The 15354-nt window shown below is 52.3% G+C and overlaps 2 protein-coding genes across 3 annotated transcripts in view; one reads left to right on the forward strand and one right to left on the reverse strand.

Moving 5' to 3' along the window:
* CACNA1H (calcium voltage-gated channel subunit alpha1 H) overlaps window positions 1–1186 on the forward strand; it is a 62190-nt gene extending 61004 nt beyond the window's left edge. For both annotated transcript variants that reach the window (XM_054589181.1, XM_054589180.1), the window contains one exon: window positions 218–1186. In XM_054589181.1, the coding sequence (XP_054445156.1) occupies window positions 218–1186 (969 nt within the window). The remainder of the gene's footprint in view (window positions 1–217) is intronic.
* A 3880-nt stretch (window positions 1187–5066) lies between these two features.
* On the reverse strand, window positions 5067–6535 carry LOC129083356 (tryptase-like). The gene is given in 6 exon segments (XM_054589183.1): window positions 5067–5387; window positions 5461–5624; window positions 5779–6044; window positions 6154–6281; window positions 6283–6326; window positions 6475–6535. Coding segments are annotated over 6 exon segments (828 nt in total). The 3' UTR covers window positions 5067–5222.
* Between the last annotated feature and the right edge of the window lie 8819 nt (window positions 6536–15354).

The following is a 15354-nucleotide window of genomic DNA, read 5'->3' on the forward strand; positions in this document are numbered from 1 at the left end:
CCCCTCTCCATCATGACCTGCATGGGTGGTTGGCACCTGCATGCAGGGTGGTGTGGGTAGGGATGCGACCTCCATACCAGGGGCTCTCAGCCCCATCTCTCTCTGGGTCCCAAACTCGGGGTTGGGTGCCTACTCAGGCCCAGGTGGGGAGAGGTCTCTGTGACCCTGGCTGCTGGTTGGGCTCCGCCTGATCTCACCTGACCCCATGCCCTTGCAGGAGGCCCTGCACACCAACTCCCTGGAAACACAGGTTGACGGCCTTGCAGACTGCAGCCTGAGCTTGGGGGAGCCTGGCGGGAAGACCCCCTCAAGGCATGCGCCCCTGGGGGACTCCCTGCGGTCCCCACCCCACTCCCCGAGGCCCACCAGTGTCCATACCCGAAAGCACACTTTTGGACAGCGTTGCGTCTCCAGTCGGCCACCAGCCACAGGTGGGGAGGAGGCCGAGGCCCCAGACCCAGCCGATGAGGAGGTCAGCCACATCACCAGCTCAGCCCGAAGCCCCCTGCCTGAAGCCCACGGGGTGGTGGGTGGCGAGCCAGACCTGCGCAGGCTCTATGGTGTGGACACCCGGGGCTTCCTGGACCAGCCCAGCCTGGCGGACCAGCACCGGCAGCACTCAGTGGAGCAGGGCGGAGGGGAGAGCCACTCAGAGGCTGGAGAGGTGAAGGCCCAAGCCCTGGAGGCTGAGCCAGCCCTGGGGGCACGCAGGAAGAAGAAGATGAGCCCCCCATGCATCTCTGTAGACCCCCCCATGGAGGACGAGGGTGCAGCCTGGCCCCCTGCAGCAGAGGGTGGCAGCACCACCCTGCGGCGGAGAACCCCATCCTGTGAGCCCATGGAGGGCGTGGGGGTGGACCCTACTGCCAAGGGGGAGCGGTGGGCCCAGGCTTCCTGCCGTGCAGAGCACCTGACCATCCCCAGCTTTACCTTCGAGCCGCTGGACCCTGGCCCCAGCAGGGACCTGTTCTTGGACAGTGGTCACAGGGTGGCCCAGGAACCGAGAGCTTCCTCAGGGGTCTCATCACCTGTTGAACCCCACAAAACAGAGTCTCCTGTGCTCTCCAGCAACCGCCCCGAGAAGGGACAGGGGCTATACCTCAAAGTCCCCCAGAGCCCCTCAAAGAAAGCTGGGTCCCCCTCAGCCAGCCCCACACCAGGTGACCATGTGGATGAGCCTGTGTAGCTGGGGGCGTGATGCCACACAGGCTTGGCCCTGGGGCTGGGATGTACTCAGTGGGATGGTGGCCCCAGGCAGGGCCCTGTGTGGACCCCATCTCGGGCCCCACCCTGGGCAGAGAAGCCAGGAGGATATTTGCCCAGGGAGAGGGAGGCCAACACACTTCTGGGTGAAGAGGAACAAAGTTAGCTTCTTGGACTGTGGGCCTCTGCCCATCCATTCAGGTTTGAATTTTTTTGAGTTTCGACACTGTGGTCGGAGGCTGCTGGCACCTTGATCAGCAGTCCTTTAATGAGAGAGCTGCGTTCATGGGACAAGGACTACAAAGTGACCAAAAGGAGAAAGGCAGAGGCTGCCCAGCAGATCCCCATCTTCACGTCCATTTATTTTTATAGGGAACACACACTTGGGGCCGCTTGTGCCCTCGAGGGTGGCAGCTCGGTCCCTGAGGCCCCCGCAACCATGCTTCACTGTCACTCACAGTCTGACCTCCCATCCATTTGTCCCAACCCCCCATTGCTGTCTCTCCATCTTCCCTTCCGGGGCCCCTCCCCACCATTCTGTCCAGAAAACACCCATTGACTCTGGCCTCTGTGAAATACCAAATTTCCAGGGAGTGGGAACCATGCAATAAGACCCACCCCCAGTGCCCTGTGGCCCCCAAAGGCCATCCTGGGGTCTGGGAGGAGCTGCTCCCACTGAAGCCCCTTCCTTTCATTTTATTTCTTTTATAAATTCAGGTTAAATGTTGCAATAATCTGATGCAGAAAATTCCGCTCAAGTATAAGGGAAGGAGGACAGAGCAAACCAGAATAAATACTTATTTAAGGAACGAGTTGGATGATCATCGAAATCGGCCCCTCCTCATGAGAGGGAGGCAAAGCTGGGTGATGACAGCCAACGCAGGGATTGCAGGGTCCCCTGCCGGACACCTGCTCCTAGGGTCCCTCCCCTGGGGCAAACACACATACAGAAAGGTCTTAAGCGGGGAAGTTGAGGCCAAGATAGCAGCAGTGGCCACGTGGTGTCATTCACATGCTGGAGAACCCTATCTGTCTTCAGAGGAAGTTTCTGCCAGAGCTCCTGGTGGGAACAGGTGCTGTGTGGGCAGAGGTGGAGAGACCCCCACAGGGAGAGCTTTCCAGCTGGGCAGTCAGCCTAGGGCTCTGAAGGGCGTCCTACTCTAGCAGTCCCCCTGCCCTGAAGTCTTCAACCCTCAGGCCCTGACCCTTGACCTTGGCCCACATCCTGCTGTCTTCTCAGGGACCAAGATTCCTCCGCCTCCCCATGGGCATCTTGTCCTTGAAACCTGATATCAGGGGGTTTCTCAGGAGGCCCCCCCCACCTTAAGCCCTAGACTGAGTTCAGCAGAGACATCTCAGGCCAGTCTCACCAACCCACCCTCCCAGATGGCCCCATCTCGATACCCGTGCCTGTGGTCACCGCCACAGTTCAAAGGGACAACCCACAGCTGTTCAGCTCAAAGCAGCCCTTCCTGTCCTTCGTCAGGCCAGGGCCAGATGGCTGAGCTGATTAGAGGCTTCTGGGAGGGGCCTGTATTTTCCTACCCCCCTGCCTCCAACACCCTGGTCAGCTCCAAATCACAGGCCCTCCTGTCACCCATTTCCTCTTAGATGTAGGGGAAACAGGTACACAGTGTGAGAACGAGGACATGGCTTCTTGAGGCTCACACTTGTCCTTTGTCCCAGCACCTGGCCTGGAACTGTCCCTCAAAATGCACATGCCACGTTTGTCCTCATGGTGAACAGGGATGACAGTGGCTTCACCTCTGTGTGGGAACTGCATTTGAACCCATCCTAGGAACATGCCTGGGAGGTGCTCCTCAGGGAAGACGGCACTACCCTCTGTGCAGCTGGAGCCTGGGCCAGCCCTCCCAGGCTCTAGAAGGCCTGATGTCTCCCATGTGTGGTTGGGGGGTGGGGCTAGAGTAACCCAGGTTCTCTGCCTTCTGGACCCCTAGTGCCCTCTCTATTTCGCACACGAGAAGATCCCAGGGCTCTCAACGGTCCCAATTCGATTCACACATAGCATTGTAACCCTTCTCTCCCCACTGGTACCCTGTCCCACAGCTCCTTTGGGGCCCTCACACGCAGGGTTCCAGGCCTGCTGTCGGGCAAGAAATTCTGACCACCAACCTCGCGGTCCCCTAGGCGATTGATTCCTTCCTGGGCTCCTTTTCCAGGTGAACACAGGGAGGGTGTCGCGCCCCGCAGTGCCTCCCTCTCCTGGCCCTGGGGGGATGGGTCACCTGCAGCCCAGTGAACGAGGGCCCACTCAGGAGCACCCCAGGAGGCACAGAGGGAGGGTTGTCCCCCTCATGGGCCCAGCAGAAGGCCAGCTTGGCCCTGATAAGCGAACCCTCACTCTTCTCTGTCACTTGCCACTGGCTGCTGGCCGAGTTCCCGGAGAGCCCAGGACCAGATAAGGGGAGGCCGGGTACCCAGCCTCCTCCCTGGGCTTCTCTGGACCGGGCGGTCTCAGCCCCAGGTCCTGCCCATCTGTCTTGCCCGCCTTCCACCCCCCACCAGAAGAGGCCGGTGGCTCCTTGTCCCTCCGTGTCCTCCAGCACAGCCTGCACTTAGGAAAGTGTAGATGTGCCTGTATAAGGCTGGCAAGCCAAGGAGGTCGCCCCACCGACGGCAGGGGCAACCGCGAGAGTGCGGGAGGGGCGGGCGGGAGGAAGAAGGGAGCTGTCCGGTTCATTTCTGTCTTCCGCGTTCTAGGAAGAGCGTGTATTCTGGCTGCAAAGCAATGAAAGACGCAAGGAAAAGGAGGAGGGTTGGCGGGAGGGCCGCAAGGCAAACGAGGAGGGAAGCCCGTCACGGCTCCCACAGCAGCGAGGGCTCAGGAGAGTAGGGGCAGAGGCCCTTCCCACTCGGATCCGCAAAGCCTGCACCGTGGGGAGTGGGGTCGCCGGCCTTCGGGAGCCCGAGTCCAGGAGACGACCTGGAACGCACCGCCGCGCGGTGCGGAGGACCGAAGACCGGCAGGCGTCCTGACGCGAGCGGTGGCCGGGAAGCTCACCCAGTGACCAGAACCTCCGAGAGGGTGGGAGCGCTGGGCGTGGGCCTGAGGGCGCCGCCCCGGATGCTGCAGGTGGACAGTTGTCCCCTTTCCTGCCAAGGGGAAGGGCTTCGATTGTGAAAGGGGCTCCCCACATCAAAAACCATAAAAATGCTCATTGAAACGTGAATGAGGCGCCACCCCCACCTCCAGAAGGGCGGATTGGAGAGGGCGTCGGGGCAGGGCCCCGTGGCTGCGGCGCGTGTGAGACACATCGGGCTTCTCGGAAACGGAGGGTGCGCGGAGCCCGGGCCTCAGCCCCTCGCCGGTACGGGCCACGGACCTCCCGGGCGCGCGCAGTCACGGGAAAATGTCACCGCGTGGCGTTCGGGGAGTCAAAAGCGCTACAATCGATCAGTCGCATCAATGTGAACACGGGACAGACGCACGGCTTCCACACGTCCGTGCACGCTGTGTCCTGAGAGAGAGAGGCTGGGGGACCGTGCTGTGGAGGGCACTGCGTGGCCGGAGGGACTCAGGGTGCGGGGACAAGGCTATACATATCGTGACCCCATGGCTGGGTGCCTGGGTGCCCCTGGAGTTACCTCGGAAACGTTCTGTGTTGCTTTCCGTGTCCTGGATACACGTGGCTGCTCACCGAAGAGACACGAGCCCCGCGCACCGGGGCGCGGGCAGGGGCTGTGCCCACAGCATCGCCCAGCGCTCGGGGTCCAGGGGACCCCGCAGCGACAGGCAGTGGCTGTGCAGGCTGCCCTGGACCCCTTCCCCTCCGCCACCAGTGGCGCCCACGACTAGAAACACGGCCACAGCCACGTGTGCTCTCCATGCACTTTAATGAGGATCAGCGCCCACCACCGGCTCCGCGGGCTGAGGGTGGGGAAGGCGCAAGGAACTGGGAAGGCGGTGAAGGGGACACCTGGAGGGGCGGGAAGCAGTGGCCTGGGGCCAGGAGGGGGCTGGGTCCTCCGCAGCCCCCGAGGGCAGCCCCGGGGACGGCTCAGCGCTCCTCGGGGACGTACTGGCGGATCCAGTCCAGGTAGTGGGTGACCCGGGTGTAGATGCCGGGCCTGTGGGGCATGGCGCAGCCGTCGCCCCAGCTGACCACGCCCGCCTGCAGCCAGGTGCCGTTGACCTTGCAGACCAGGGGCCCCCCGGAGTCGCCCTGGGGAGGAGAGGGGTCAGCAGTTGCTGGAGACGCTGGGGCGGGGAGGGCTCTGGGGAGGACACGGGCCCACCTGGCAGGAGTCCTTTTTCCTGTTCCCGGCACAAATCATGTCGTCCTGGACAATCTGGACGTTGTCCCCCGTGTACAGGCCAGTGTGGTATTCCGTGTCACAAATGCTGTTTTCCACGATGGGGACCTTGACCTGCTGCAGGGGGTATGGCGGCGGGAGGGGTTCTGGGGGCGAGAGGAGAGCATTCCGCATCAGCAGCGCTCCATCACTGCCCCGAGCCAAGAGCCGGGACCCCGTCCCCAAAGGGAACCCAGGAGCTGGGTCGTGGACGTGAGCAGCCCCTACTCCCCCAAGCCCTCCAGTGTCCCCAGCGCTCGCCTTCATTGTTCAGGTCACCCCAGCCTGTCACCCAGCACGAGGTCCCTGGGGGGAAGGTCTCCGAGGCAGAGGGCAGAGCGACCAGCTGGACGTGGCTGGAAAGGCTCACGGGCTCCTCAAGCTCCAGCAGGGCGATGTCCGCCCCGTTCTGAACCGTGTAGTAGTTGGGGTGTGGGAGGATCCGGTTGACGGTCAGCAGCTTGTCCTGGTAATAGAGGTGCTGCTCCCGCAGCTGCACCCTCAGTTCTGCAGGATCTATGAGTTTCCTGGAGAGAGCGGGCACCTACTCGGAGGCTGAGCAGCCTCCCGGGCGCCCGGGAGGGAGGGCGCAGCCCCAGCCCCACTGCCCACCCACCGGGTCCCATGGACACTCACGGCCCAAGGCAGTGCGCGGCGGTCAGCACCCACTGCCGGTGGATGAGGGAGCCCCCGCAGGTGTGCTTCCAGTACTGATGTTTCTGCCTCAGGCTCACCTGCCAGGGCCATTTGCTCCCAGGGGCCTCCCTGCCCCCCGACGATGCCCACTCTCTGTAGGGCCTGGCTTGGGGCTGGGGTAGAAAGCACCCTCAGGGCAGGACACAGCTTGGCCCCTGTGCCCACAGGAACCTGGGCTTCTGCGAACACACCCACCCACAGTGGGGCCTGTCGGGTGCGGGCTGAGGGGCAGGGACAGGGCGGGCCCGGGTCAGGACTCACCAGGGGCCGCATGGACCAGGCCCGGCAGGAGGGGCAGTGCCAGCACCAGCAGATTCAGCATCTGCAGGGAGCAAGGAGGGGCTGTAGGGCCCAGCCGGGGGGCTGGGCCGGGCCGGGGTCTGCAGGGTACGGGGTGCGATGGAGGCGAGGACCCCGGGATCAGGGATCAGTCGGTTCAGGCCTGGAGTCGGAGGTCTTGCTGCTCGGGACCTGAGGCTCAGCCCCGCAGCGCACTGACGCCCCGGTGTGGGGGTTTGGCAGGGCGTGCTTACCTTGGCTGCTGCCTGGTGCTGCTGTGCAGCCCGCTCTCCCCTCCCCATTTATCCTTCCAGGCCAGGAGGGGGGTCAGAGGTGCCGCCCTTTAATCAAGAGTGGAGGAGGCGGGTGATTCAAACAAATACTTCCATGTGACACATGCCCCCACTGCCCAGCCACTCATTGGGTACCCACAGTTCTCATGGGTGGGACATGCAGCCAAGAAGAGGACAAGTCTCCACCCCTAGATGGTTCCTGGCTTCCTAGGCTGTGGTGGCTGAGATGCCTAATCCAGCCTGGTTAGTGTTGGGAGGAGAGGCGCTCTAATATCTATATGGTGCTCTCTCGTCCCCTCCATCTATCAGGGCTCCTGGTCTTGTCATGGACTAGGAACTGGACATTTGAGTGTTCCCCTCTCTTTCAGCCAGCTGACCTCTGGCACTGAGAGAGCTCCCCTTCCAGTTGCCTGTATTAATCAGACCCTTTGTTCTGCGAGGTACAGTGAGGACTCCCTCAGGAGGCCGTCAGGCCTGGCTGCACCCGGGATGGTGGTGTTGTCCCAACTCTATACAGCCAGTAACTCCCACGCCAACCGTTCCCCCACGAGGAATCCACGTCTGTGGGCCACCCTCAAAGAAGAAGGGAGGTGGGACAGTGACACCATTGTCACTCCTCCCCGCATCTTTGTATTCACAAGCTGGGCTCAGCCCTCCCCACCTCCCTTCCAGGGAGGGTCTGACACAGGCCCCCTTGTCAACTTTGGAAGGGAACAGCACCAAACAGCCTTACCCTGGTGCCCCCACCCCATATGGGCCACCCGATTTGAGGTCCAGCAATGCGCATGTGCATGTCCGGGTGTTATCCGAGCAGTTCTGCTATCACAATGGTATCTTGTTATCTTGGGATCTGAGTACCATCAACAGAGGGACAGGCAGTTGGAAGGGACAGTGAGATAACAAGCAGCTGGTGCCAGCTTCCCCTGGACACTCCCCCAGTCAGGCCTCACCACCCCTGCCTCCAGCCTCCTCACCTTGCCCGTCAACCACCCCGTCTTTCCACTCTCCCTTGGGTCCCCTGGACATTGGGGCCTCCTGCCAACCTCCTCCCTCATGGAGCTTCTGAGCAGCCTGCATGCCCACTGGCCTCCCGATCGTCCTCAGGGATGACGTCAGGGACCAGAATCATCTGATTGAAGCGGGCCGAAGGATTCCTGGAGCTCACACAGGGCATGAAATATTTCATGCCCCTCCTTGTCGATTTTTACTTGGGTTGCCTGCTTTCTCATTGTTGAGGTTTAAGAGTTCTTTGTATATTGAATAACAGTTTTTTATAGGGTATGTGCTTTGCAAAGAATTTCTCCCACTCTGTGGCTTGTCTTTTCATTCTGTTAACATTATCTCTTACAGAACAGAATTTTATTATTTTTATGAAGTGCAGCTTATCAATTTTTTATTTCATGGATTATACCTTTGGTGCTGAATCTAAAACTCATCACCAAACCCAAGGCCATCTAGATTTTCTCCTATGTTATCTTTTAGAAGTTTTATAGTTTTGCATTTTACATTTAGGTGTATGGTCCATTTTGAATTAATTTTTGTGAAACGTCTTTGTCAAGACTCATTTCTTTTTGCATATGGATATTTAGTTTTGATGATTATTGGTTGAAAAGAGTATCTTTTCTCCACTGAATTGTCTTTGGTTTTTTTTTTTTTGTTTTTTTTTCTGTCAAAGCCCAGTTGATTCTATATCTGGGCTCTCTCTGGTCTATTGATCTATATGTCTATTCTTCCATCAATCTTATTACAGATCTGTAGCGAGTCTGAAGTTGAATAATGTCAGTCCTCCAATTTTGTTCTTTTTCTTCAATATCATGTCAGCTTTTCTGTGTCTTTTCCATTTTCACATAAACTTTAGAATCAGCTAGTTGACATCCACAAAATAACATGCTAGGGTATTGATTGGGATTGTATTGAATCTATGATCAAGTTGGGGAAATATGATAACTGAATAATATTGTCTTCCTATCCATGTGTCTGGAAGGAAGACAAAGTTTTGCCCACCCCTGTGTGTGTGTACACAGAATTCACAGAACTTGAGAGTCCAGCTTGATGAGTTTTGGTGATTATAAAGCTTTTGTAACCATCACCCCAAACAAGATATAAAGCATTTTCATTACCTGAAATGTTTCCTCATGTCTCTTTCTAGTCAAGATATCCATGTACTTAAATATCTCTCCATTTATTTAGATCCTTGCTTTCAGAAGAGTTATATAGATAGATCTTATACATATTTTGTTAGATTATTGTTATGTACTTCATTTGGGGGATGCTAATGTGAAGAATACTGTTTTTAATTTCAAATTCCAATTCTTCACTGGTATATAACAACTGAATTTGTAATATCAACTTTATATCCTGCAACCTTGCTATATAGCACCTTATTAATTCCAGAACTTTGTTGAGTTTTTGTCTGTTCTTTGGCATCTTTGAACAGAGACAATTTATGTCTTCTTTCCCAGTCAGTACACATTTTATTTTATTTTACTTTATTTTATTTTACTTTATTTTATTTTATTTTATTTTATTTTTATCTTACTGCGTTATCCAGGACTCCAGCAAGATGTGGAATGTGAGTTCTTCTGTTATCATTCACATTATAACATTATGTCTGTTATAATGTTTTGTTTTGTTTTTTATCTCTAGCATTTCCTTTGGATTTACCCTTAAGAATTTCCATCTCTCTGACTACATCACCAACTGTTCCTGCATGGTGTTCGTGTTCCCATTAAGACCCCTTGGCATATTATCATAGTCATTATAAATTCTCTGTCTGATAGTTCCCAAACCTCTACCATATCTGAGTCTGATTCTGTTGATTGCTTTGTCTCTTCAGACTGTGTTTTCTTTGCCTCTTAGCATGATTTTTTGGTGGAAACCAATATAATGTATTGGGCAATAAGACTGAGGCAGCTAGGGTTTATGTTAACCTGGCTGGAGCTGGGCTTTGTTTACTGTTTGTGAGACTTCAGTTTTCTCTGGTGACTGGTTTTGTCTCTCCTGTTGTCTTGGGTTTCTCAGAAGCTCCTTCTTACCGGTGCATAGAATGCCATGTCCTGCTCTCTCAGTGTAACCCACCGTCATTATGCTGAAGCCCTGCGATTTGGTGGGAGGGGACTGAATTCTGTAGCCCTACAAGCAGACCTCAGTTTTTTAGTGGCTTCAGACCCTGGTTGACAGGAAGGCCAGCAGGGCCCAGTGGTTTACTTGTTCTTCCCTCAAGTCTGATACAGTGATTTTCCTTAGGGGCAGGCTTTTGTTCCAGAAAATGGAAGGATCTGGGTGCATTTCCAGTTGGTTCTTTTTCCCTCCCCTTGTCTGAAGATGAGGAAGTTTTTCTCAGGTCTCCCCAGGAGCCTGGTGTGGTTCCTGGAGAAAAAAGATCATTGAAGTAGGGGTCCCCAGAATTTTTAACTTTCAAGCTCCTCATGCTCTGTCTCCAGCAATTAGTCAATTAGCCTGTAAGTGCTCTGACCAGGCTCTGCGGCAGCTTCCGTGTGCAGACAGCAGTGGCTCTCTGTCCATCTGTCTCTCCAGTTTGAGGCACTGGTTTGCCCCGTGACCCTGATTCTCTGATGAGCCTTCATTTGACTTTCAGCTTGTTCTGCACCTCTCTTGTGAGGACAAGAGCAACAACTTCAAAGCTCTTTACATGTCAGAGCGGAAACTGGAAATACATATCTATATACAGACACATACATATATATACACACACATACAGGGGTGGACAAAAGTAGGTTTGCATAATACAAATAAATAGTACAATAATTAATAAATAAATAATAATACAAGAATAAACTCTGTTTCATGCACTCACAGCTGTAGGCCTACTTTTGGCCACCTCTGTGTATGTATCTTTAATTGAGACAAAACAGGCATAGACAGAATTCACAGAACTTGAGTGTCCAGTTTGTTGAGTTTTGGTGATTGTAAAGCTTTTGCAACCACCACTCTGAACAAGACATAAAACATTTTCAATACCTGAGGTGTTTCCTCACGTCTCCTCCCAGGCAAGATTTCACCCTCCACCCTGCAGACGGCCAACCACTGTGACTTTTATCACCAGAGGTTAGTTTTGTGGTTCTAGACCTTCACATGAAAGGGCTCATATGTGCTGCACCTGAATTCTTTGGCTTGGCATAACAACTCGGGGATTATCTAGGTTGTTTTGTGATTTGTATTTCATTCCCTTTTCATTGCTAAGAAGTATTCCACTGTGATGAAAATATTCTCCTGTTTTGTTCTAGAAACTTAATAGTGTTAACATCCACATTTTATATAAATCCATCTCAAGTTAATTTGTGTGTTTAATGTAAGTCAGGCCCAAGGTTCACTTTTATCCATACACTTATCCATCCAACACCACTTATTGGAAAGGCCACCAGTTATTTGTTCAATATCATTGACATTACTGTCATAATTCAAGTGATAATTTCTGGATGCATATCTAGGCTGTTCCATTCCTTTTATCAGTGTGTACATCTTTCCCCAATACTGCACTGTCTTAATTATTAAAATTGGAAAGGATGAGTTTTCCATAATTGTTCTTTTTCCTCTAGATGATCTTGGCTATTCCAGGTCCTTTACCTTTTCATATTAACTTTAGAAATCAGAATGTCAATTTCTGTAAAAAGTATGGCTGCCGGAAGGAGCTGTGCGCTTGCACTTCAGGGAGAGGACGAGGTTGGCTGCCCCACCCACTCCTTACCTGCCCACTGGTCCATATTGGGGCAGGGAATGTGGGAGCAGGTCTCTCTACGACTGCAGGACTGGGGCTGTGACTCTCTGAGCAGTAGATCCAGGACTTCTGGTCCAGATGGTGGCCCAGGTAAACATGCCCTGCCTCCTTGCACAACATCAAAATTACAACTAAAATATAGGACAACCATCATTCAGGAATATCAGAAATTGAATTGAATAGAAGTTTGACAACTACAGAATTTAAGAAATCACATCCATCCAGGCTGGTAGGAGGGGCACAGATGCAGAATGGGCTGGTCTTACACCCATGTGAGGGGGATAAAAATTCAGGAGCAATATCTTGGGAGCCAGGAGTCCCAGGCCCACACCAAGACGCCAGCCCAGGGTACAAGTGCCAGGAAGATAAGTACCCATAGCTTCTGGATGCAAAAACCAGTGGGAATTGAGTCAGTGGAAGAAACTCCTGGGGTCCCAAACAGTTACCCTTAAAGAACCCACATACAGACTTAGACTCACTCTGTTTGAGCTCTAGTACCACTGTAGCTGCTTGAAAGGCAGCAGTGGCACACAGGGAGGACCTGAAGTGTCCTGGCATCAAGGTAGAGTTGGGGGATAGTTTTCTCCCAGACAGAAAGGTGGGCAGAGGCCATTGTCTCTTTTCTGAGCCCCTCCCCCCCCACACACAGAGCCACTGAGCTGGCAGGCAGGTGCCATATCTGAGACTATCAACCTGGCTACTAACACTGTTTGCCCCACTAAGGAGATCCCCTGACTCTATCCCACACGATTTATAGGCCCACGCCAACTGTTAACTGTGACTTTTCCATATGAATGGCTGGTCTGGTCTCCTGCTTCACAACTTCCTAAATCCTATCAAACAAGCAACAGCTGGCCTCAGTGAACCCCAAAGCCCTGTATGTCTTGCTCAGTGGCCCCAGGTCCAGCACTAGCAACAAGAAGTCTAGATTCACAGCTTGGCTTTGCCTGAGAACCTCCAAGCCCAGCACAAGTAGCAGACATCTCATATTACTTTATAGCTCATGCAGAGTGGCCCCAGTTGAACACAAGTGGGGGCTGACAGACCACATCGGAGCACCACCTCCCTGCCCCTGCACAGCTGATCCTCCTTGGAGGGCAAAGGTTGGTGGTCAGTGGTCACAGCCAGCCCTTGCAGGTGAGTGGCCTGGGTAAATCCCTCCCATTGACCTGTCAACAAGAGGAAGGTGTAGTCAGCCCACACAAAAAGTGCACCTTGAGCACCTTGGGTGGAAGAAGAGGTTCTGTCACGGGACCCTAGAGGAAACTGCTACATTAGGCCATACTACCAAGATAGGAAGTCATAGCAGCTCCACCTAATAAATAGAAACAAACACAGGGAAGCTGCCAAAATGAGACAAATATGACCCAAATGAAAGAACAAACCAAAACTCCAGAAAAAAGAGCTAAATGAAATGGAGATGGGCAATCTATCAGATGCAGCATTCAAAACATTGATTATAGGATGCTCAAGGAATTTAGGCATCAACAGCATAAAAAGATCCAGTCAGAAATGAAGAACACACTAATTGAAATAAAGACAATTTACAGGGAAACAACAGTAAAGTGGATGAAGCTGAGAATCGAATCAGGGATTTGAACATAAGAAAGCAAAAACAAACAAACAAACAAACAAACAAACAAACAAAACCCAAGCGATCAGAACAAGAAGAAAAAAGAATCCAAAAAAATGAAGATAGTGGAAGCAGCCTCTGGGACAACTTCAAGCACTCCTACAATCTCATGATAAGGATGCCAGAAGGAGAAGAGAAAGAGCAAGAAATTGGAAACCTATTGGAAAAAATAATGAAAGAAAACTTCCCTAATTTGGTGAAGGAAATAGACATGCAACTCCAAGAAACACAGAGAGTCCCAAACAAGATGAATGCAAAGAGGTCCACCCCAAGATACATTATAATTAAAATGCCAAAGGTTAAAGATAAAGAGAGAACCTTAAAAGCAGCAAGAGAAAAGCAATTAGTTACTTAGAGAGGAATTCCCATAGTACTGTCAGCGGATTTCTCAAAAGAAACTTTGCAGGTTAGAAGGGACTGGCAAGAAATATTCAAAGTCGTGAAAAGAAGGGACCTACAGACAAGACTGCTCTACCCAGCAAAGATATCATTTAGAATTGAAGGGCAGATAAAAAGCTTCCCAGACGAGAAAAATCTAAAGGAGTTCATCATCATCAAACCATTATGTGAAATGTTAAAGGAACCTATTTAAGAAAAAGATCAAAACTATGAACAGTAAAATGGCAAAAAAAATACATATCTTTCAACAATTGAATCTAAAAAAAAACTAAGCGAAGAAGAACAGAGACAGAATCATAGATATGGAGAGCATTTTGATGGTTGTCAGATGGGAGGGGTGTAGGGGAATGGGTGAAGATATGAGGGGATTAAGAAGTACAAATAAGTAGTTACAGAATAGCCATGGGGATGTAAAGTACAGTATAGGAAATGGAGTAGACAAAGAACTTATATGCATGGCCCATGGACATGAACAATGGTGGGGGGATTACCTGTGAGTGTGGGGGGGCTGGGTGGAGGGGGGCAAAGAGGGAAAATCTGGGACAACTGTAATAACACAATCAACAAAATATAATTAAAAGGAAAAAAATGAAGTGGATCCGGCCTTGTGGGAGTTGTCATGGGGAATGGACAGTGTAGATGGGGAATGCTGAGTCAGCAGACCCCTGCGTGTGACCTTGACTGGTGTTTGCACCTCCCTGGCCTCAGTTTCCCCATCAGAAGAAGACACTGAACTGGGACAGAGCCAGGACTGCTGTAATTATTTTTCCTTCAAACTTGGCATGCATCTCATGGTCTCATGCCACTGGTGCTCTTCCAGGAGGAGTGAGAGGGTCATGGGGTAGGGTCAGAGGTCCAGAGGGAGAGAGAGACATCCAGGCTCTGTACAGAGGCAGGGACGAGGCTGCAGCAAAATACTGTCCACCTGGCAGACCTGATGCCCTCAGGGTTGGTTGAGGAGCCAGGAAGCCGGGGGGGCTCCCATCCTCTGCCTTTCCCCCCCGGGCTCACCTGGCAGGCATCCCCAGGATCCCTGGGCTGGGATAGTCCTGGCTGCAGGTCTCTGTGTCCGCAATGATGACTTCTATTTCCTGCAGACTGTAAGGGGGCTCCAGAGGCTCTGGGCGGACAAGCTGCAAGAAAAGTGGGACCGCCAGCTCTGTACTGTGGAAGTCTCCAACAAAAACCTGCGCATCATGGCCCTGGTTTCCACTTATGGGTCACACGCTGAGACCTTGATGACTTAATATAAAGCTGCAGTCATCAAGAGAGTGCAGTAAGAGCACAGGATAATGTATAAATCAATGAAACAATCGTCCAGAGAGACCCACACATAAATGATTGATTATTTTTAAGAGAGAAAAAGGATGGCTTTTTTTTTTTTTACAAGTATTTCAGGAACAATTGTGAAATCTGTGCAGGAGAAAACATGAGCCTTGACCCTTGCCTCATAACATACACAATTTAATTCAAAATGGATCATAGATTTAAAGTAGATGTTAAAACTATAAAACATCTTGGAGAAACCGTAGCAGAAAATCATCACACCCTGGAGGAAGACAGAGGGGACTCAAAAATTGATAAATGGGACGTTGTCGGAATTTAAAACTTACACCCTGAGGGACACTGTTAAGATAATAAAGGTACAATCCACGGGCTGAAAGAAAAATATTTGCAATACATATATCTGGCAAAGGACTTATATCCAAACTTAGGATGGACAGAAGGAGGGGAAGGAGGGAGGGAAGAAAAGAGAAGAAACCCTTACAGCTCACTAAGACACCCAACCTCATTAAAAA

Source organism: Pteronotus mesoamericanus, unplaced genomic scaffold (assembly GCF_021234165.1).
Source record: "Pteronotus mesoamericanus isolate MK-2021 breed Mesoamerican mustached bat unplaced genomic scaffold, CSHL_Meso_final scaffold_167, whole genome shotgun sequence".
In the NCBI taxonomy this organism is placed as follows: Eukaryota; Metazoa; Chordata; class Mammalia; order Chiroptera; family Mormoopidae; genus Pteronotus; species Pteronotus mesoamericanus.